Source organism: Agelaius phoeniceus, chromosome 2 (genome assembly GCF_051311805.1).
Source record: "Agelaius phoeniceus isolate bAgePho1 chromosome 2, bAgePho1.hap1, whole genome shotgun sequence".
In the NCBI taxonomy this organism is placed as follows: domain Eukaryota; kingdom Metazoa; phylum Chordata; class Aves; order Passeriformes; family Icteridae; genus Agelaius; species Agelaius phoeniceus.
Genome location: NC_135266.1, coordinates 26,355,930 through 26,379,975, shown reverse-complemented (window position 1 = coordinate 26,379,975; position 24,046 = coordinate 26,355,930). Strand labels below are relative to the sequence as shown.

The 24,046-nt window shown below is 40.6% G+C and overlaps 1 protein-coding gene across 8 annotated transcripts in view; it reads right to left on the bottom strand.

Moving 5' to 3' along the window:
* Positions 1–24,046, bottom strand: part of MCF2L (MCF.2 cell line derived transforming sequence like) — a 156,319-nt gene that overhangs the window by 115,724 nt on the left and 16,549 nt on the right. Inside the window, exon 1 of one of the 8 annotated variants that reach the window (XM_077173338.1) lies at positions 17,991–18,148. The exons of 5 other annotated variants lie outside the window; for them this stretch is intronic. In XM_077173338.1, coding sequence (XP_077029453.1) covers positions 17,991–18,081 — 91 coding nt within the window. In that variant the 5' untranslated portion in view covers positions 18,082–18,148. Of the gene's footprint in view, positions 1–6,166; positions 6,624–11,153; positions 11,296–17,990; positions 18,149–24,046 lie in introns of those variants that run through there. 2 more of the 8 variants (XM_077173341.1, XM_077173339.1) reach the window with 2 other exon arrangements.

Genomic DNA, 24,046 nt, shown 5'->3' with positions numbered 1-24,046 from the left:
GTGTTCCACTCCCAGCTGCTCCAGGGAACCATGTGGGAAGCCCAACAGCAGCTCCATGCCTCTGGAACACCACAACTCAAATAGCGCTTCCTGTCAGTCATCAAAAAATTTAAAGTATTATTACAAAAACTCAAAAGCCACAAAAAAAAAAAAAAAAAAAACCAAAAAAAAAAAACAGCTGAGACAGACTGAGGATATAACTAACACCCAAGACTGCTGTAAGTAAGGGGATCTGTTGCCCAAAACTGCCCACTCTGTGCGAGAACTCAACCTCCAAGATAATGATTCCATCTCTACCTGCACCCAGGACTGTGTGCTTAAGCTGACTGTTCCACAAGGCATGAGAAGGCTGCACCATGTGCTGTTACAGGCAGTGTCAAGGGCTGGACTTCCAGACAGTTTGCATCACCACAAAGCTACATTCCTGTGTGTGCTCAGCCAAGTGGCTCATGCTTGAGCTATGTAGTTGTGGGGATAAGTAACTGGAGAGAGGTCAAAATAGCTAACACAGTATTACAGGGTTAACTCAAGAGACCTACATGTGATTTATCCATATAAAAGCATTCAAGATCCTGTTCTTTCTGTCCAAAATGAAGGCTGCTACTTAATGGGACAAGACAAAAGAAACAGTGGAACTAAGCCAGATATTGTAAAACAGCAGGCTCAAACTTCCAGCTGAAATGCAGTGTTTCAGATACTGAAAATCTTAAGAAGTTGTTGGAGCTGACACACAAACAACAAAATCTCAGGTAGCTGGCTTAATCTTCCTCATTAAATGAAAAAGTGAGTGACCCAAATGCCTCCTACTCCCAGATTTTGGCCTACACATCAGCTTAGAGCAAACACCTTGAAGACAGCTCAGCCTGTGTTACATGCAGACATTGTCCCTGCTCTGTGCTGCTCCTTCTCTGCAGAGGTTTCCTGTCATTTGAGATGCACGAGGTAATCTTGCAGCTTGGCTCTCTGGGGTTGGAAGCATGGCAAGCAGCTGTGCCAGGCACTCCTGCCAAGAAAATATTCTGACACACCATGGTTGTAAAAACACATCAAAGAAAAAGGCTTTTTTCTTCTTTCATATCACTAAGTACTTAAATCCCAGCAGGGCTCTCCCAGCTCTGCAAGCTTTAAGTATATATACTCCAAGTCCATAAACTGAAGAGGAGACTGACAAGTATGCACCCCACAATCCCCTGAAAAGCCATTCTAAATGTGCCATCATTTACTGTTTAATATCTATTTTTGGATATGAAGTCAGTGATAGCTGGGGTTTTTTTGGAAGGGTTGGGGAAGTCGTATGTGAAAGAAAAAAAAAACCCTATTGTGATGAAGTGTTTTGGGAAACAATATTTAAGCAATAATAGTTTGGTTAAAAAAAAAATGTAATAAACCTTAATGTTGATCAAAATATTTTTTTCAGATTCCCAAAAAGGCAGCCAGCACCTTTTAATAAGGACGATTCTGTTGCCATCTCTGAACTTACTCCCACTAGTTTCACTAGATTCAGCTGTTTCAGTAGTAAAATAAAGAGTTTGGTTTAGGCCAGAATATGACAAGAAATGGATGCCATGCAGGTGCTCCCAGGATTTGTGACACTGCCATCTCACAGAAAATATGAGCAATGCACTCCTAAATGCTTGTGTCTGTTCAACTGCAGCACCCACCCTTACTTTAAAAATTTTAAACTTCATGTTAGGAAGGGCATGCCTGCTTTTTCTACTTTCAGCAGAAAAGCTGAAACAAAGGGCAAGCAAGTTAATACCAGCAGAGGCATTCCCCACTACCGCTAAAGGCCACCTGGGTGCAGTGGACATGCCCACAACCTGCAGATTTCAGAGCTCTCACATGGATCGCTCCAACTCTCCAACATAGAAAGCTGACAAAGTTGCCAAGTAGTAAATCAATGCCTTCATGCTCAGACCTGCCTGCTTGCCAAATTAACAGAAGCATACAGAGCACTCTGCCACATGGAGAAAGACTTTTTGAGTTCCCAAAGTTGAAAATCAAGCGAACCAAGGACAGAAACTACAAGGGTAAGAAAGAGCAGGCAAGCTCACTAGAGTGTAGGAATGGGGAGGACAGGACACACAGAACAGGTCCTTCCAAGCTGCCCACAACTTTAAAATGTCCCTTCAGTATGCCTGAGGATGTTCCTGTCCTTGCAATAATCTAACTCACCCCAGTGATTCTGGGTACTTGGAGACGGTGTGTGAGTTCCTTCCTCCCACATCTGTGTCTGATTTGTCAAGACAGGTGAGCCAGCCTTCAAAGCTTCAAAAGCCTGCCTGTCAAGAACAGAAAGCCAGGAAAACGTAATGTAAAGTTTGGGCCCAAACTGTGACTAAGACTGAAAATGCAGAGCTACTGAAAAGTGACTGAAATGGCTATGGGACATTACCTGCACTTAAAATACCAGCACTGCACACAGATTTACTGAGGAACCACATGTTTTCCTTCTTTGGTTTGCAGATGTTTCTTCTTTCTGCAGAGCATTAAAATTGTGTTTGAGGAGAGGAAACAGATGGTAGCTGCTATAGTGGCACTTCTCCAAGGTGGAAAGAAACCATTATAGTGGGGCTTCCACAAGCTTAAGGCTGGGAATGTCAGATTTGTATTGCCTGTTTGCACAAACTAAACACTCCACAGCAAGGCTTCCAAATGATGCAAATGTAGGGAAGGGGCTGACACTGAGAGCTGGTGCCTTAACACTGTTTGTGTGTCAGTCAGAGCAAAGGGAGTCCTAAGCAGAATCCCCACAGCAGTCAGTGATACGGACAATCCATGAGGTCCCAAGTCAGAACTATTTATCATCTCAGGCTTCAACCTCTGAGCTACTGCTCCATGGGAGGGGAAGTCCTGCCCATAAAGAGAAATTTGTGGAAGAGGGTTGAATTTAACATAGTAACAGAACTGAAAAATAAGAAGAAAAATAAAAACTACATCCAAATACAGAGAAATGATGCCATTATCCATCAAAACAATAGACATGGAAAAAATGGGGTTTTGTTTTTCAGTATTGATAATGATTTCACAGTTTTTTTTCTGAAATAACTCAAAAAATTCTAATGTGGAAAAAAAACCCAGCCAGAGAATTTCTTTAAATTATTTCTGCCTTTTATGGATTTATATGAGACCAACAAAAGCAATTAGTCTGCTCATCCAAGTCTAGGTGGCCATTTGATAGAGGGAAAGTGGCTGGGAAGACTGAGGAGCCTATCTGGGAAAAATAAAAGATGCCATGTGAACACCCTTTACAGTTGTTGGGAAAGTGTAGGGCACAAGGTGATTTTGAACTGTGGAGCAGGAGTCAGAGCTGGAACATGAAGCAGATGATACTATCAGACTAGGGAGCATGATTTTGGCAGCTAAGTATATCCAGAAGGAGAAGACAATGTAATGTGCTGGAGAATAAGGTGAAGGTGAGGAAAACAAGAAATAATCAATCAAAGCTTTGCCAGAGAAAGCTGTCCAGATTTGTGAAATGTGGCACAGGAAGGCACTCGAGGGACTCAGTGAGAGGATCACACATTGCTATGAGAGTAAGAGAGGTCATAACTTACCATGGGGGCTGGGAATGTGAGTAAAGCAGAATTTGGTCAGAGCAGAGGGAGCAGGATCTCTAAGGCAAGTGCTGGTGTGGCAGTGAGGGATGAGTAGCCCAGAAAGGTTGTGTGAGTGCCAGGCTGACACAGGGGACTTGCCAGTGGGAAAGCAGCCAGAGGCACAAAGGCTGTTCTGGCAGAACAGTGAAAGATTACAGACACACCCAGATTTACCACTCCTAACCTCAGGCATTGGGAGATGCCAGGCTGGGAGCTGAGCTGCTCCAGGCTCCCTGGCCCCCAGGAACAACCAGCACACCTCAGAAGGTGGAAGAACTTCCCTTCTTAACATGCCCCTTCCTTCTCTCTGCTCAGCACACTAGGGTTTTAGAATTCCTCTTATGACTCAGAAGCTTAAAACTACCTGGGATAAATCTCTGCCTGCCTGCAGCATAATACAGAGGGGGAATAAAAACGAGCTAAGGAAGAAGAACAGGTTTTTGGGTTTTTTTCCTAAAATCCTACAAAGGAGAAAATCCCTTGATGCCTGAAGGTGGGCAGCTGTACTGGGGGAAGCCAGGGGAACCTCTGCATTTCAATTACTCCTGAGCATGGAGCTATTGAAAAAGTCTAAACATGATCTTGGGCTGTTAAGGAAATCTTTGCTTACAAAAGGTTTCTGAACCAACAGAAATGCTGTGAAGGCAGACACAGGACAATCAGACCCAAGGACAGTGTACAGCCCAAGAATGGGAGACAGCCAGAGAAACTGAGCAACCTGAAAGCTGGAAGGGGGGGGGGGGGGGGGGGGTGAAGGAAAAAGGAAACCTGAAACAGTCACCTATAAATACAACCAGTGGCTGTATAAAAGCACTGCCTGTGGCCTGAGAATACCTGCATAAAGATTATCACAGAGAGGAAGAAAGAGAAGGGGGAGGAGAGGGACCAGCTAAATCACATGAGTATGAAATTGCCTGTAAAGGCTGCCTTTTCTCTTTTTCTTTAAATATGCAAGTTTAACAAGCTAAAAACCAGCAATGGTCAGAGCTGCCAGCAAGTATGCAAACAGCATTTGGAGCTGCTGGTGGCTCACATGAAGGTCACAGTGTACCTGCAGCTGCACAGCTGAGAGACAGGCAGTGAGTGTCACAGGCAAACCTCCCACTCTGGAGCCTCCCTCTCCTTCAGCTTAGGAAGAAAAGGCTCCCACATTCCCAACCAAATCCAGCACACATTCTTAAAATTTATCTTGCCACAAAAAAACTAGATCAGCATTTTCATGGGAGTGGAAAAAGTAATGTACAAATTACTAAAATAAACTGCAACAGACAGTATGCCCTAGCAAATATCAGTCTGGCTTTCTTCTTAAGCATTCAGAAAACCAAAACAGGAAATGAAACAAATATCCAGATATTTAATAAAGACATGTTTTGAAAATAGGAAGATAATCAACAGGAAAAACAAGGAAGGAGAAAAAATGTGTATGTGACCTTTACTTGTAATTTAATGCTTGTTCTTGTCAGATCAAATCTTGTTCCCCCCCAAAAAAAATGTTGTTAAGAAGGTAAAATATCTCTTTTCCCTATCCAAGAAAACAGAAGCAGCTGATCTGTTCATTCCATATTTCTCTTTTAATCTATGTGTTCATCAGCCTACAGCATCAGCCATCTTGCTAATTATCTGCTTCCACCACATGGAAATTGAAAAAGATGAAAAAGTCACCCTTAGGAAACAGCAGACTAGGAAAAGGGGAAGATAAATTCCAAGTTTTGATACAGCAATGAATAATACCGTATAATATTCTGTATTTTCAAATCACTGTTTTGTCTCACATGACAAGAAGATGCAACACTTCTGTAATCTGTCAACCAAGAATAAAGAGTGAACCAAACAGTTTCAAAGGATGCAAAAACCACCTCTCTTGTCTTTCCAGGTAACTTTTTATTCTGAAATATGTTCACATCTCTGCATGAGCAATAGCCAGGATAACACTTCTAGATCTAATCAAAGATCACCTCATCGTGCACTGCTTCTTAGTTCTAGTTTTGAACACACAAGCATTTACATTTTCAACAAATAAAACAATCTCAGAAATTTTCATAATATTTCTACAGTGCTAAAACCATTTTAGGAGATCTGGTCTAATTTTTAATCCATACAGATGTAAAACTACATTTAGCAGGATTAATTCATGCAACTCTTCATTCTCATGGAAGTGCAATTTAGAGCCACCCAAAATACTGACTTGCAGTGCTTACAGTTAGCTCAGCTTTTCACTGCTCCATATCAGACCCATTTCGCTAGACAAATCTGTAATTCCCCCAATTTAGGTACAGCCGAGTCAGATAAAAAGGGAATCAAGACCCATTTAGAGGACATGACTGGGCTAACAGCTACTCAAAATGATGTTCTAAAGCATGCTTCAGGAATAACTAAGCACTAAAAAATGTTAATTAGTGTTAATATCAATGAAAGTTTAACCTGCTGACAAAAGCTCTTAATGTTCTCTTTTCTATTAATGAGAGCATGCATAAAGAAAGCTAGTCGGATTGCCAGGATTTTCTGTAAATCCCACAAAATCACTAACAGCATCCACACAACACATCAAGACCAGCAGCTCCTCCTACCAGCGCACTGGGAAACCGCATTTAATCTTTGCATCAATTCTTCTAGGGCCATTTCTTCAATTTTCAGCCAGCATCTCATTCTCAGATAAAACAAAAAGAATCCACAGCAAGCCTGCCCCCCCTGCTCAAGGATTAGAGGAGGCAGGGGGAAAAAAGCCCCAGACCAGCCCGCTACAGCAGCGCTTCGCAGCCCTGCATTTCAATCGCTCCGCACGGCTCCCCTCGGCACAAAGGCAGGCAGGAGCCCACGTTCCCTGCTGGCAGAGCCTGGCCGAGGCGGGGACAGCCGGGGCGGGAGTGTTGGTGGCAGCAGGAGCGCTCCGCACTTCTCGCCCGCTGCCGCGTGTGGCCGGCCCGCAGCGCAGCGCCCGGACCCGGCCGCGATCGCTGCGAGGCGCTGGGAAGGGAAGGGCTGGGAAGGGCTGCGCTGAATCCCACGGGAGCAGCCGCGCTCGCAGAACGCCCCAGCCTCACTCACGTGAACGCCGGGGCTCCTCCACCTTCCTGCCAGATTGCTGCCAGGGTGGGCAGCTTGGAAGGAAAATACCTTCCCACTGACAACGTCAAGGAGATCCCGCTCTCAACAGTTCACCTTCGGTTTGGACCGGTCTTTTTGAAGGTTAAGGACTTCAGACTTCCTTTAAACGCTGTCGAATTTTCTTAAATGCAGCTGTCTTCTGGAATCTTTGGAGGAGTCCGCTTAAATGTTGTGCCACAGCAGTCTTATAACTGTGTGAAATCTGTATTTCCACAGCAACTGTATTTCCACCTTAGGCAAAGGGGTATCAGAGTCGGGCTCTGTGGACCCCTCAAGGTATATGGCAGTAGAACTACTGCAGAAGGCATCCAGGAAAACCAAACCTCATAAACTTCCACTTACTATAGAGGGTACAGTACCACTGGAAAACTTCCAGGGACACAGAAAAACCTACAAGACTGAAAGCAGTACAACGCTTCTCTATGCAACTGCACCTCATAATTGATTTCCACTGCTTTTATACAGACTGTTTTACAAGATTGAAACTATGATGCTTTTAACACTTTTTATTTCCAAATATCATCTTGATGCCTACTAATCTCATTCTTGCAGGGTTTTGCTGATGGTGAATTTTGCTGAGTTCCCCCGCTCTTCTAATCATCCCATTGGTTTTATCCTAATTTTTAACCAACATTAATGAATTGTCCATGGCTGAAAGAAAAAAAGATGTTTTTTCATTATGTTTAAAAGGACTGTGCTAAGATAAAGATTCTTTTCTACAGATTGCATACAGCAGGTAAAAATAGCAGCCCTCCAGAGGTAGATAAGGTCCAGAGGTAGATAAGTGGACATCTGTAATGAGTTGTTCAGAACTCTCAACAATACTATTAGAGAGGATATGAACTAAAAAAAGTTTTTAAGAGGACCCATCAAATTATTTAGGCTTCCTCTGCCAATAAAATTAATTTAGATAATTCATTTACTACATTAATTTACATTATTTCCACTCAAAGTATGACAGGCCCACAGCAGCTCCATGTATTAGATATGACTAGAGCCATATATATTTCCATTTCAATATTAATAGAAATGACAAAATGAGGTCTTCAGTCAAGCTTTTCCATAACAAAATATTAGCACTGAAAAACAGGATCTGTAGGCACTTTGTATGCAAAAAGTAATTTGTTTGTGACTGCCATTTGAGACTGCATTTATGCAAAGGAACAAGTGATGGGCAGCAAGACCACGATGACCAGACTAGGCTCTTGGCATTCTGGGGGTGGCCCAGGAGGAGCAAATGCATGAGAGAAGATCTCTGCAGGTGCACTGGGATAGCTGAGGCTCGTTATCAAACAAAAGCTGTGCGACCATATTGCACCCACAGACAGCCCAGGGAGAACTCCAGATGCCAGACAGCCAATGGGATTTGTTACTGCAGCAAGTTAAAGGCCTAAGGCATTTCTGCACATGCAAAACAGCAAAGCTCACCTGCAACATTACCCTGTTTCCTGGTGCAGCAAGAAGTGCTGCAAACGTACTCATTCATAAGCACCTACTGCAAGAGAAGATGACAGTTCAATCCCAGATTTCTCTGAGTATCCTGACTCAATTCAAGAATAATTTCAGGTTTTCCTTGGAGAATCAGCAGACTGCTTAAGCTTCCTATATATCCAAGTCCATCTTTCCATGGAGTTTCTCAGTGAAATAACAAACAAAAAGGAAGACAAAAAGTAGTGAAGAATTTTACCACATCAACCAGTCAACTTTCAGAATCACAAGCACATAGTAACTTACACTTGTGCAAAATGAATGGAGAACCCTAATACATTAGCTAAACCTCAGTTACACCAACAATGCCACTTTGTATATACTTTCTACACCTTCAAACAAATTCCAAACATGCAAAGTATAAGCACAGCACCCACATGAAAGGTTCAGTTAGCTGGGCTGAAAGTTAGTTTACCTAAAAGTGGGTTGTTTGTAATAATGTACTTGTTTAATCATTTTCATTCATGGAAATCAGGCAGCCTTGTCTTCCTGAGTAAGAAGCTTTGGCATAGCTTCTCTACTGAGTGAAACAGAGAGTATTTCAAGATACTTAACCAAATGTGGGATTACGATCTCTGCTGGTTTGACACAGGATCATCCATGGCTTCATGAACAACCTTGAGTCAGACTAAAGAAACAGACCTTAAACTAACTAAAATAAACTCTTAACAGGAAGACCCAACCGAGTTCTCCTGCAAAATGAAGCAATCCAGTATGTGACCATGAGCTATGTATGGAATCAAAACATGACTGTATCTCAGGGAAGAGCTACTGCAGTTTTCACTCTTGAAGTTTTTACTTGATCCCCACACCCCTTCGGATCATCATGACAACCATGCTACGGAATTAAACACGCCATTTCAGTCCCACACATTTCATGCCTAATTAGAATTTTATAGTAAAAGGACTGATGCCCAGTTCTAGCACTGAGAGTCTGTAAATACAGTAGGACATGTTGTAATTTTTCAGATATGATTATTTTTTAAATTAAAAATTCAAGCTGCTTCTGGAATTCTGATTTTTAACTTCTGCTAATGTATTGTCTTCAGCAAAATATCTTCACCAGTCCCAGGCAAGTCCCTGCTGCAACAGAGGAATTCATAAAGACATTTGAGGAGTACACAACCTTTCAGTTCTGTCTTAGAAGTTAAAAATGCATTGGAAACATTTTTTGTCTACTGGTCTATTTCAGTGAAACTGCAAAGATAATAAGAGAGGCACAAATGTATTTAATTTAATCAATCGATTTCCATTGCTGCATGGGTATAATATTTGACCTGATTTGTATTGACTTTTTTCTAAACTTCTATTAGATTTGAAAGCTCCAACAACATAATTTCTTCCCTCAGTTCTCTACTTTACTCTGGTTTTGGCTGTAGTCTTCAGCAAATCCTGTTCAAACACAGCAGCATCACACGTATTTTATTTCCAAACAGTTTCACTCAAATATGATGACCTAGTTTTTCAAGAAATGGTGGCTATTTTGAAAATGTTTCAGAAGTAACACACAGCTATCCACTCATGTAGGGGGGCCAGACTGGTAACCATAAGTCATTAACATAAAATCATGTAATCAGTTTTGCTTGAGCAAATGATACTTTTAACAATATACCTAAAGACTTCTCTGCTAACTTTATGCTAATCTTTGTAATATCATCTATCAGTGAGTCTGAAAATTTAACTATGTGCTGTGTGAAAATCTGGTTTTTCTTAAACTACCTTCCTGGAAGTTTTCTGTGTGCCCCAGTTTCTCTTTTGTGAAGCAGTGGAAAAGAAAAAAAAAAAAAAAAACCAACCACAAAAACAAACAAACCCAAAAAAACCCTACAGGAAATAAACACTCTCTTTTCACATCCCCAAGCCATTCATGACTATACAGACTGCCACTGTAGGTGATATTATGTCTCCTCCAATTGCCTGTTTTCCAGACAGAAAATTTCCTACACTAATTAGTTCCTATTTGTATAAAAGCAAGCCCATACCTCTGACTGCCTGCTCCGTTCCTCCACATACACTAATTCTACTCTAACAAAGGGAACAAACTGGACATGGTACTCCAGAAGCAGGCACAGCAGAGATTACTCAGTGACATAAGGATTTTGTTGTTCTCACATTCTCTCTCAGGGGTTTGTAATGTTTTGTTTGCCTTTCGGACCAACTCTGAATGCCAAGGGAGCTGCTGCTGTTTGCAGGGAACTACCCACAGCCAGTCAAGGTCTCTCAGTGAGGGTAACAGCTTAGCTTACAGAATAGCATTTTCTTTTCTCATCTGCATCACTTGTACAAGCAATTAATTTCATCTTTACTGATCACTTAGCACCACGAATTTATCCTCCAACAGCTTGCACTCAGCACTGAATTCTACTTTTTTGAATAAGTATTTTCACACATTTGCAAATTTTCTCTTTCTACGCTTTTTTCCATTTCCAGTTCATTTAGGATTATGTTGAACAGCTGCAGGAACCCCTGCAGAAATCCCTTTCTCCACCAGTAACTCCCCCTCCACCCACAGAAAACTGACCACCTAAATCAACGCTCTATTTCTTATTTTTCAGTCAATTACTAATCCACAAGAGGGCTTCCAGTTTAACCCATGGAGCCTAAGAGTGGCTGTAGCATAAGGAAAATTATGCATTGACTATAAAGCAGGACTACAAGAAATGGAAGCACAGCGAGGTTTCCCTGCTGCCACTTCACACAGGCCCTGCCCCACCACTTGTGGCAGAGGGAGGAGGCAGAGCATATGGATGCACAGTTGTGCCTGTGCATCTGAATGCCCTGCCAAACATCCTTTACAGATTATAGCGACGCCACAGGGTCGGCACCAGGCAGCCAAGCCTGCATGGCCCCACCCACCACATGCCCCAGAACTCTATAGAGCGGGTGGGTGGGCAGAGAAACTGCAGCACCCGGGCACCACTGCTCTCCAAAGACACTGCAAACATAGCCAGGGAGACTTACCTAAGCTGGGCTTCTGCAGAGAGGGAAGAGACCCATTGAACGTGGTTTTTATAAATTCAGGTCCTCTCAGATCCTACCAAAAACTGCCACATACACCCACTGCACAAGGGTGATACTGATTCCCCAGTCTTAAATCAAAGGGAAAGAAGAGGGAAACAGGACAGTTGATATGAAAGATCCAAACAGAAAATGCATTTTTAACATTTCAACCTCCTCTTGGCACGAGTTCTTCCTCCATGAAAAAAAGGGATTTTCCCTTTTATTTCCCTGAATGACTGAGTTCTCTTGGTAATCAGCCCAGTTAGGCTTTATTATGTAAAGCATCTGGGATTTGAAACTGGGATTCATAAGCAGAGATGGCAGTATTCTGCTTTTGGCAACACCTCACTCTTTCACAAGGAGAAAATTGTTCCTAGATTCACAATCTCAAGAAATACAGAGAACTTAGCAAATACATGGAGGAAGGAGGGAAACAAAAAAATCAAAGTTTTTCTTCTTAAAAACTTGATGCTCAAAACACTCATACAAAGCCTTGCATGTGGGCAAGGTTCATTCATAACAGACTAAAGAAGCTTTCAGATGTGCAGGAGCAGTTAATAGAATAGTTCCATTAAAATTACACCTTCTTTAATTAATATATTAATTTACCAAATCTCCATCAAGTCCTCAGTGTCTCCTCAAACTCAATAAATTTTACTTTGAGAAAGTATGTGCCATACAGAAGAGGTCCTGGCAGCTGCTCTCCAGGCTCCCTCATCTGGGATGTGTGATATCCCCACACAGGGACTAGGCTGAGGTGACACCCAGATCAAGTACTCAGCAGTAGGGGAAAAGCTTCACCTTCCCCTTCCTTTTCCATTATTGCTCATGGCTGAAAAGTAATAAAGGATAGATGAAATGCAACAAACATACTCCTCTCTATTTGATTGCCTCTTCTCCAGTTTAGCCCAATCTTGCCACAATCCAGCTCCCTGTACTTTCAAGTCTTCCCCGAACAGCTTGCTTCCTCCCCCAGCAATTGCAATCTAGCCTCTCCTTAAAAAAAACCAAAATCCCTCCCCCCAAAAAACCCAACAAAACAAAAGCAAAAAAAACCTCCACATCAATTAGTTCTTAAAGCTTAATTTACTTACTAACTTTCCCTATTCTGTTTCTTTCATAACCTGTGTCAGCTTCATGCTAGAGAAGCATTTCTCACACTGCTGTGAAGTTTTGTAGTAAGGCTCTTCAGCCTGAATTAACTAAAAGTGATTGACCAGATCACAGGTTTCAATACTTCCTCTAGCATAACAGGCAGGGTCTTCTTTTTCTCCAGCCTCCCTTGCTTGGATAAAATGTCATTTGAATCTCTTCTACTGGTCTGCTGTGTTTCTAAAGAGTACCAAGTTACTTTGTAAGTGCTTCATTCAGATTTCTTCTTTGTCCTTTTTTGCCAGTAACAACTGCAGAGCCAACAGCCTTGAAAGAGTTTATTTAATGTAACACCTCCAGTTGCCCCTGCTCCAGTCTTTTATTATTCTTCAGACTGAGGAGCTAAACTATCCAGATGTGCCCACAGCTGCACTTCTCTAAAAGCAGGCATGGCAATAAATGAATGAATGTTGTCTTTTGCCAATGCAGTGCCAAGTAGGACCTTTCCTTTCTAAGTTTACTGAGATATCTTTATAGATGAAGGAAGTACTTTGTGCAGGAAGTTAGGAAGACTGAGAACAGGAAGCATAAAGGTGAGCAGGGAATGAATTTGCTGCAAAAAGGAGTAATATGGAAGGCAATGAAGCATCACTGTTATTTCCTTCACTGGGACACTTCCATATATATGTATAAAGGAAAGGCTTCACAAGGGAAACTACTCCAACCCCAAAAGAAATGAAACCACAGTACTTTAAATGTAGAAAAATAACACAGTGGATGCCAGGGAGCTCTGGTTTCAGGAAGATCAGCTACTGGCACCATGATAATTAAATAGATGGTAGAGTATAGGTGCAGAGATGCCACAGCCATATTCTTCCACAGACTTAGTATTATGTATGCAAATGATGAAATTAAGTGGATCCAGAAAACACACACCTTTTGTCTTCTGTTGTTAGTGTGATTTTCTTTTCAAAGGAAATGCTGGATGAGAGGTCGTAAAAGTAATTTCTTCCCTCCAAAAGAGTCTGTCCAACATTTCTTTAGTGCTCAAACCTTTGAGGTATCCTAAAAAGTACTGAGCTTTAAATAAAATTATTTGTGTGTGTTCAGATTTTGAGTATTAAAAGTCTAAATTTTATGACATGCCCTACTTTGTAAAAATCCCGGTTTCAAAAGAACAAGCTGCACACAGAAAAGTTCAGCAGGTCTACCCTTCAAGTCAGGATTGATTTAAAGCACTCATGAAATTTCACTGTAACAGAAAGGGATATTTAACTGCCACCTATAATTGTTAATTTTACATACAATCAACTATATAAAACCTACTCAGAATAAAAAATCAGAGTTTTTCCAGGACCATTCAATTTGATTACACAGACTAAAACTGAAGTGCTTACCCCTGAGGAACAGGCTGACAAATTTTAACACAGACAAAGGGCTCAGTAGAAGGATGTCAACTTTAATTTGGAACTTTTTTTAAATCACAGAACTATTAGGTTGGAAAAGACCTTTAAGATCATTGAGCACAACCATTAGTGCAGCACTGTCAAGTCCACCTCTCAACTGTGTCCCTAAGTGCCACCACTACACAGATTTTAAATACCTCCAGGGATGGAATGGGATGGATCTTAAAATGTGACCGCCCTTTTCCACTCATACATCTTAAAAAGTAGCATTCAGTGCAGCTTTAGGGTGACAGAAAGCTTTTCCCTTTTGTAAGAGGAAGTAGTGCAATGCTCAGGGAATGCAGTGAGGTGGGAAGATTCAGTTTGTGGCTGGTCTGGCTGAGCTGCCAGACCCACCTCTGGCAGATGTGCTGCCCCAAGGCTGCTGACCACCCCACACTGGGTGCTGCCCTCCCTCCTGGAATGCACCACAAGTACTCTTAAAGGACTTGCCTTTCTCTTAATGCACAACAGGAAAATTTTAAAAATCTCAAAATAGGAAAGTAATCTTTCTATTACTCATCTAGAAATCTATTTTTATTAATCATCTAGAAATAGGAAAGTAATTTCCAACAACCACAAGGATATTTCACCTGCAGCCAAAGAGGCCATGCCCCAAACAAGATCTGTCTTGCTGCAATATGTTTACACTCATCACATGTCCTGCAATGGTGCTGTTGTGTCCTTTACAACAGAGCTTGAAAACTTCTGCTTCCTTACCAGATCTATTGCCCTGTCTATTTTAATGCAAATAATCCTCAGTAAACAAAGTAGCATTATTTTCTTATTTTTGTTGGTGGATGCTTACATCAGGTACCATCAAAAGTGGCAGAAGACTCCAGGTAGGAAAAAAATTGCCTCTAAAAAAGGCATTTTGCATTTCTTGACAAACAAAAATCACTGTATCCAATTTACAATGATTTGTTGTGTTGGGTTTTCTTTTTTTTTTTTTTGATGAGGGTTTGAAATAGTATTTTCAGATCCCCTTTATTTTTCATTTAATATTCTTCATGGAATATGGTACTTCTCAAACAGGCCAAATTAAACTGATCTTTCCTGGGAGATGATCTGCACAAACCCCTCAGTAGATGAGGGAAAATGACTACTCTTCAGTTTCTAGTTACTCTGCTGCACTATAGTAGAACTGTCAGAAAGAAAAAGGTCATCTAGATTTCTTTATATTGTAAGCCATATCCAAACCACCATTTCATGCTTCCTTAAAACAGAAAGACTGAATTTTTGCTTCAATAGGCTTATGGAGTAAGCCAAAAAAGATAAGGAGAAGTCCTACTGTTAGTTTTTCTCAAATGACCACAGTCCTAAACTGTTACTGCTTTGGAAAGAAAAATATAAGCAAGAATGTATACATTTCCTTGTTTCTTTGACTACATACCACCGTTGCTTTTTCTTATTTTCTCTCTTTGACTCTTCAGAATTATTTCCAATCCAAAACGAGGACTTGCTTGTCAGTGAGAAACTTAATACAATGCTGGGGGTTTTTCACTTACTTAAAATGCAGTAAAATTAAATGCTTTTTGATAAAAAAGAGGTTTCCTTGATTTCACTTTCAAATAATTTAAGCTTTAAAATTACAAAATACTTAAAAGAGTGATCATGATCAAGAGCTGGCCCATAAATCCACAAAGATTAATGCAGAGGGACACACTCACAGACCCAGCCCCAGAGTACAGTACACCATTTCCTACTCCAGTTCAGGAGACATTGGTTTCTAGCCCTACCCAGATGCTGTCAGGTCAGCTGCAGAAAGTTACTGGTAATTAATCTCCAGAATGCACCAAGAAGTGCAATCAAAGTATCTTCAACATTGGTATTTTCAACAGTTGCTTTGTAATCATGCTGCTCTTGCACCGTACCTGTTTTCATTGAGTCATGTCACGTTTCATAAGATCTAAAAGTTTCAAGTGAAATTTCCAAAAAAATTTAGGTTATGTATTCTTGCCATTTCTCAAATGCTTCAAGTTTGTTTCTGCAAAATTTTGCTCTCAGTGTTCTTCTCTTTACAAGATCAGTTTCAACGGCTGTAAATTACTCCTTCAGCTGCCAGCTCCCTCCCAGACCTTCAAAACATCAGGGCCATGGTAAATCTGAATCCCTGAAGAAGAACACTTGATGTGTTATATATAATATGGAATAGCATATTCTCTTCACCATTCCTACTTGTGTACCCAAGAGGAAGAACATTTTCAGGGCTGAATACTGTCACTGCATCAGCAGAGCACAGAAAAGTAGCAGGGAGAACAGGTTAGCATTAGGAAATCTTATTTAAAAGCAGAATTCCAAAGGGCAGCATAAAGATGAGGCTTAAGGATACCAGATACCATGGAAGGCCCAACCTGAAAATTGCTAAATTATAACAAGACCAACACACATGAAAGGAGGAGTCCCTAGAGACTGATCTGCATTAGCACCCCCTAAGACCCATTTACTTCCTTCAAAATCTCCACCAACCCTTTAGAGAAAAACAAGACAGGCATTAAGGAAATAGTCACTTTTGCATCTGTAGTTCTTAGCATGGTAGGATCTGTCATTGCTAGCATCCCCTGTTACAGGAGCAAAAACCATTATGTAACTTTGTCTGGAAGGCCCTATTTTGTAAAACCAAAGAAATGCATAACCATAAACAACCTAACAACTACTGTTTGAAGTCATGTTATCAAATACAGAAATCAGAGATTCCTGAAGTATCCAAAAGCTTTCCATAGCACAAAATTACCTGTATAAACTGTTATTCTACTTCTTCTTTCTAAGTATCAGATTTCTCTTCACTGTCACATGTATGTGCAAATGGGATATGTTGTAGAGTAATTATCAGTGGTGCAGTGAGTTGTAAGCAAAGAGCTTTCAAAAGCAGAGTAGTTTTAGATGGTTTAACTTTTATTCCCTCACACAATGAGACAGCATACTGCTCAAGGATCTAAATTAATGGCTCTACAATAGAAAAAAATATTTTTGTTATCTATGTTTTTCAAAGCGTAAAGGCAGCAAGAAGGGGTATGATGGGATTTGGAAAATGGAACACAAACAACTGCATTGTACAAATAGTTCTTTCACTCTCCTTTTGTCCCTTTTCTTTTTCCCTGACATTTTCAAGGGAGAATTTAAAACTAAAGACTGGTTTCTCATGTAAAAGATAGCATTTCTGCCTGCTCTCCTCACCTCCTCAATCCCCCAACAGGCTCAGCTTGTACACACAGAGCTCATGGACCCTTCTGATGCAATACTAACTTAGAGGACCCAAAACAAATAGTAATAAAAGAAAGTCCATGAAAACTTCAAGTCTTTTCTAGAGACAGCTCTTTAAAAAGATATATCTCATTAATGACATGCAATATTATCTATGGGGAAAACACAGTAAGGTCTTGGATTCAAAGGTTGTTTAATACTCATGAATAAGATCCCAAATGCAAAGAGTCTAGTAACTAAACTCATACATCATTTCATGTGAACAGCTGCCTCCTTTTAGAAAGAAAAAGGAGTTTATGAAACATTTTAAAGCCTATTTTAGAGAGCAATCCCACCATGGAGTCACTACCAGATGGCTATAATATTTGACAAGCTACAGACAATGTTTTGTCAACATATGTTGTTGTTTTTTATACTGCCTAGTCTTCTCAGTACTGTATGTTATTTTCCCAATAAATACAGGAAACCCCTTTACAAACAGAAAGGCAGTCACAAATATGACTTTTACTTCATGTACTTGTGATCCAGGTACACACAATGAAGCGATGCTAAACATACTTGCTGAAAAACAATCAAACTCTTTAACAATACTTTCTCAACAGTTTCTCTTTCTTAAAGTACAACAATACAGGTTTTAAATTATTTTTTCTGGTATAATAACACAACCACACTGTTCCACAGATTTTTTTTCGCATGAACAGTTGAAGCTAATCATAAGCATCACTAAAATATTCTAACACAATATATGAAATCATACTCATTTCAGTCAGAGCAAAAATACTCCTCTGTGAGAACATATACATGTACTCCATATTGAATTACTTAGTCAAATAAAACCAATCTCCTGCCAAAATTCTGTTATATGGCACATGCACTAGCAATTCCTTTCAGCAGCTCTCTGATCTCCAACTCCAAAAAGCAGTTAAGACTCAACAATATGCAAGCAATAGCACTGAGCTTTAAAAGGCAAGATTTAAAAGTGTTCAGAAAACAAGATGCTGTAAGGAAATATTTACGCACACATACAGAGGCCATGTTTAGACTTGTAAATACCAACCTTTTTTGTAGTTTTGTCCAAAATCCAAAACATGTTGCACATCTCCTCTAATTAGGTATTTTATGCAAAAACAGCATAAATGACAGGGCATTTGAGAAACTCATGTATCAAAAGGTCCAGTTGTGCATGTTAAACTCTCCTCAAATGCAGTACAATTGACAGGCTTAGTGCAGTGCATTTAGATTTTGCAGTGAACTTGTTACCAAGGAAACCAGCAGCTGCAGGTGTTTTCCCATACACCAGGGAATGAAAATTCAGCAGTGAGCTTATCTACTCAGTATTTTAGTCACACATTTTTTTGGTCTCAATAGCAAACTATTTCTCAAACTCTGTTAGACAACCAGACTGCATTAAAAAATAATTTAAAAACTTTCCCCTACACATGACCTTACTGAACAGTAAACAGCACCTTTAAATGTTTTCTTCTTTCTTCTCCTCCAGCCTCCTCTCCAAAAGTGTCCTACCTCCCTTGCTTTGTCTCCTTCAATAGAAGTGTGCAAAACCCACCCTCTGCAATGGGTTTTCATCCCAAAAAGTGCTCTAACAACTTGGCAAGGCTCCAGCTCCCAAGAAACAATGCTGACTTGGGAAAAGCTACAGGAATGCCTATTCCAGTCATACAGCATAGCTTTGCAAAATTGCACCATGCTACAGAGATATCATCATGATTGGTATGATTCACGCTTCTTGGGATGAGGATAAAAATACAAAAACTTAGTAAAACCATAACAGAGATGTGAGGTACAAAATCCACTTTCAATGCAGCTCTTCCACAGGACATTAAATCAGTAACTCACACAATACTTACTTCTCATTTATGATACAGATTGGAAGACCAATATATATAAATTAAAATTTAGGCCCTACATTTGTTTTTTAAGTAGCCTCTTTTCTCTGAATAAGATAGTAGAATATTTATAAATCTTCTGAGCTCCTAAAGCATTTTTCTACTTGTCCTCTTCCAGTGTTACTGAATCAACAGCAACATCTACTGGGCACAGAAGGGCAAGATTCAATTTCTTGAAGGAGATTAAAGGGCCAGGGACAGGAGCATTAAATACGTACAGTATCTATTTCTGGATACTTTGGCATCACTTTGGCAGTCACTGTGAAACCAGAAATGAGGAATACTTTTAAATATGCATTTGCTTTCTCTTCACCTCTTCAGAAAGAAAACAAACCAAATAGAAAAGTGGACAGAAGGACAGCACTGACTCCTGGCTGCCTTTGGAGACATCATATCACGTAATGATACATATATGACAAATAACATGTTACAGTTGGGAATATTAGATACACCGTGCTAACAGAACCAGTTGACAAGAATTCTGCCAGTAAAAGAATTCAAATATTCTTCAAGTTCATGAAAGGGAGAGTTTTATTATGAATCTTTTTGCTCTTTATTTTCTCACTTTGTTTAACAATTACACAGATTTGCAAAATAAATAAATAAATAAAGGAAACCCCACCAAACTGATTCCAACCAGCAATGACTAAAAACCAACAAGATCAGACCAAGCAGAAGTTCTTCAAAACTTCACAAAGAACAAGATGAACACATATGAACTTAATAAATGCTCAGAACAAGGATTCCAAAGAACTTAGCCCTAATAACACCCAGTATTTGCCTTTCATAATTGAACCTACTGGGGGCTAAATTCCCTAACTAGAACATAATAAGTGGAGCCTTGTGAGAGGAGCACAGGACAATCCATATTTCTGACATGCTCACCTAAGCAATCCAAAGAAAATGGCAATGGGACAAGCTCAGCTTCATCCCTGTTGGTGCCCTTCTGCAGGGACTGGTGTCTCACCTGCCTGCTGAAAGGCACACACCAATCAGGGCTCAGCCCTTGCCTGGATTCTGACATCTACACAACTCCCTCTTTTAAAATGCAATCAGATGAGAACAGGATCTCTGCTCCAAGCACTCACCATGCACCACAAAACAAGTGATTATTTATTAGAAGTGTAAGTAAGTACTACTGGAAACTGAGAGAAACACATGACTTTGCTATTACAAGGTGGGGCCACAGTCAGCAGCAAATAAAGTTTCCCCTTGCTACCACCCCCTCTAGTCTAGTAACTCTTCAATTCTTTAATTCAGTCTCTTCACCCAGGAAGACCTCAGCAGCCAGACTGAGCATCCACACAGACTTCCAGGCTGAGGAGGAAACTGGAAAGACTCTTTTTCTGAGTGAGTGCTCCACCAACTTTGCTGTAGTGTTATGTCAGGAACCCCAATGCCACTGTACCCCTTCTGCAGGAAGCTGACTGCCCTGCCATTTGAGAAACCATCCAAGGTGTGTGCAGGGCACATGAAGCAGCTCAAGAACACCACACACACCAAACTGCAGACAGCCTTCTCAAGAATGACAGGAGCCCTGGGCTGCAGCACATATGGCAGTTGTGAGAGCCACAATACACAGACTATCATCAGACCACTTCAGATGGCTTTAACCCAAACAGAGTAACATCATATCACTTCAGAAGGCTGCAAGAGTCTGCCCTTCTTGTCCTTTAGCCCAGCCTTTTATACCCCTCATGTTGATGCATTGCACCTGTGTGCCCTCTGTTCCCTTTGGTGATTGCTCAGTGCCCCTGGGCCCTCCATGGCTCATTGCTGTCAATGCTGCTCACCTGCTTTTCACAGCTGTGGCCCATTGGGGATGAGGCTCAGCCACAGCCCCACTCCCAATTACCACAACCTGTGTGCCTACAGCTCTGGGCAAAGCTAAGAGAAGCCATGATGAGGCAGCTCAGTCCTCATCAGAAAAACTGCTGAAGGAATTACCCCCTCTCAGATTTTTAACACCTGAATGCTACCAAAGTGCCCCAAACATTGGCACTGTTCTCCCACATGCTGCTGGGGAGCCTCTTCCTTTGCAGTGCAGTGAACAAACGTCCAGCAGCACTGCTGGAACCCCACCACTTGGTAAAACAGGAAAACCCATTTGCTCCATTTGGGACTGGTCCTGGCTGCACACACAGATGTCATTTTGGTACCTCCTGTAATCTCACTGATAGCCTTCCTATGTAAACATGTTTTGCAACAGTAAAAAGGGCAGGCACAGCCCTTTTCTGTGCAATGAAGGATGCCCAGGTACACAATACACCACATGAGACCATTGCTCTGCACTGAAACCACACAGAGGCACAGTACAGCACACCAACAGCAAATTTCAATACACAGTATGGTTACAGAACATACAGTCTGTGTCCTACAGTGAGGTGTTTCTCAAAAGAAGCAATAACAGGGAAGGGAAAAAAAAGTACAAAAGCAAACATGTGTAATGTGGCATTTTTTTCCATATTTTTCCCCCTACTCCTCTGACTGCAAGCCCTGTCTGTGGAAAAAAGCAACTGCTAGTATTTCACCTAGAAAAAAATCTGTCCACAACACAAAGAACGCTAGTGAAGAGGATTTCAGGCAGCATTAAGAGAGCTGCTTCTAGAACCACCAGCCTTGTTTCAATAATAGCATTACAAAAGTCCCCAGTACGTTCTTTGCATATACATCACCTTGTGCATGTATCCACATACCTTACCGGAAACAGAAGCTGCTGGCAAGACTGCCTGGCTTTCAAGGACTTGCTCCCTACCTCAAAGAAACCTCAGCAGAAGCACCACTAATGTGTTCTCCCCAAAACCTTCACCTTTGGACAGGTTTCCGTGGCAGCAGTTAAGCCCAGGTGCCTTATTTTCTACTGAATCCGTCATTTTCAGTGTAGCTGTTTTTCTCCAAGATGATTTTCAGATGGAAGTTACACATGTTGCAGGGATACCACAAAGCCTTCCCCTCCTTTCTCCACACACTCAGTCAATAAGTACATTTCCCCAGGTAAGTCCTGGCAAAATAGACTTGCACAAATTCGACAGCAGGAAATTTTCACTGACAGATTCCAGATACAACATCAAATTTACTTTCCTCTTCTCTGTATAAAGAGTTGTTTAGCAATGTCAGTGGAAAACATATTAGTGTGATCAATAATTAGTTAAGATGACATTTGAAGACTACAATAATCTAATTATGTACAACAAATAATTTTAAAGAATCACAATTTTTCTAATGCCCCCTATGATCAAGAAATAGGCTTAAACAGATATAAGCTGAGCTGAGAAAATAAAACTTCTCACTGAACAACTTAAATTGCTTCCAGCTATAGCAAAAAGCTAAACTACAGTTGAAAAGAAACTTCAATATTGGATTTCATTATTCTCAGCTCTTTCTGTTACCAAAGCTCTCTTCTCCTATGCAATGAGGGTTTGACTTCCTAAATGCTGAGAGAGAGTGCACTGATTAGCCCCAGAAAATCTGTGCATTTGCATGAAACAGCCCTGAGTAATTCCTCAGTGCCAGAGGCAACAACTGAACCAACATTTAATCTGGGTATTGGCTAGAACTGAGGCAAAGCAATTTATTTCCATGACAAATGGTCCAGCACAAACAGTCCAGCTGGAAGCCAGTGAGGCTCTGTAACCCCACATTTTCCCTACAGATACATAGATGACACTGATATGATATTAAGGCAGCATGTGAGACCTTGTCAGATGGTTCCTACTGCACCTATCCTAGACCTAACATCTACATTCACAACTTCCCCATCTTCCCAACCCAAGAAGCAAGTGCCAAAACCAGCAAGCAACCTGCCCTTACAGAATAAGTCAGTTTCTAATATAGAGTTTGGGGGTTTTTTTCTGTTTATTTATTATAATCAAGCAGATTTACAAAGATATCAACTGCCTACAGATGCAGGAAAGTGGAATTTACAGAATGCCTAAGCAGGTCAGACATGTAACCCCTCTTGAATTTCAATTATGCTGCTGCTTAGACACTTTTCCAATTTCTTTGGAGCCACCTGAGGCACCAAAAGCACAAAGGTACTCACTCATGTCAGGGACTAAACAGAATTGACAAAGCTTTCCTGCTTTAGCTTCAGCAAGCATCTATTGCTTCATCCTGCACTAAGAATATCTGAAAAGCAAAGCATAATTTAAATAAAAAGAGAAAGATTCACTACTTTCAGATGCATCACAAAAGCTAGGAATTTTCTCAATAAACTAAATGTTACTGCTTTCCCTTCTGATTAAATGCCCATAGATTTTAAATAGATTACAAACCAAAGAACACCTATAACTTGTGCTTCTGACATCTCTCTGAAAATTTCTCAACAGAGTTAAAGAACTTTGAAGAAAGAATTAAAAATACTTTCATGCCTTTGATAAAAGCTAAAAGTAATTTCAGGCAGGACCATTTCCTGAAAATGTTTTTCTTTTTCAGCAAACAGCAGCTGAACTGAAAATCCATCAAGTGTGGCACTTAATTACAAAGACAGGGAGACAGACAGACAGATGCATACGTACACACAACACATAGAATTTCACTCCTGACATTGCCAAACTACCTCTGCATAGCTCATTTTTAGCTGGCAATGCCTTTTTACACTAATGAAGCTTCTCTGCTCTAACTTCTTGTACTGAACAAGAAGTTATTTTTATATATTCCGTATCTGCTGTAATTCCCAGGAAATAGGGAATTAGAGTAAGATGTTTAATATTAATTTCATTTAAGAGGGTGGTTAACTTGTACAGCTTAGAAGTCTTAAGATGAAAATCCTGACAAGACTCCTACTGATTTTAATCAGACTGGATTTCACTGCTCTATTCCTCAGAGCAGCAACATGACACAGAAGAGGTTTACCATGCAAAGGCTTTCTTTTCCACGTTGTTAGACAGATTATTCCAATTAGTTTTAAACGTGTCTCATTTTGAGGAGTAAAGCTCATAAGAATTTGCCAAATTCCCTCAGCTGAAACTCAGTTTTAATAAAAAGCAGCTCCTTGAGCTAACACATAAAAACACTGGCTCACAAACACATGCTGAGACTGGTACCAGTCCTACAGCAGCCAGCAAGGGAATAGGCTTGTAAAGACATTTTATAGGCAAACAGCCTCCACCAATGGGAAATGCTAACCCTGCACACATTTTCTGTATCTTACTTGGGCATGCACTTCACATCAATCAAAACACTAGTACCAAACAGGAAGCTGTACATA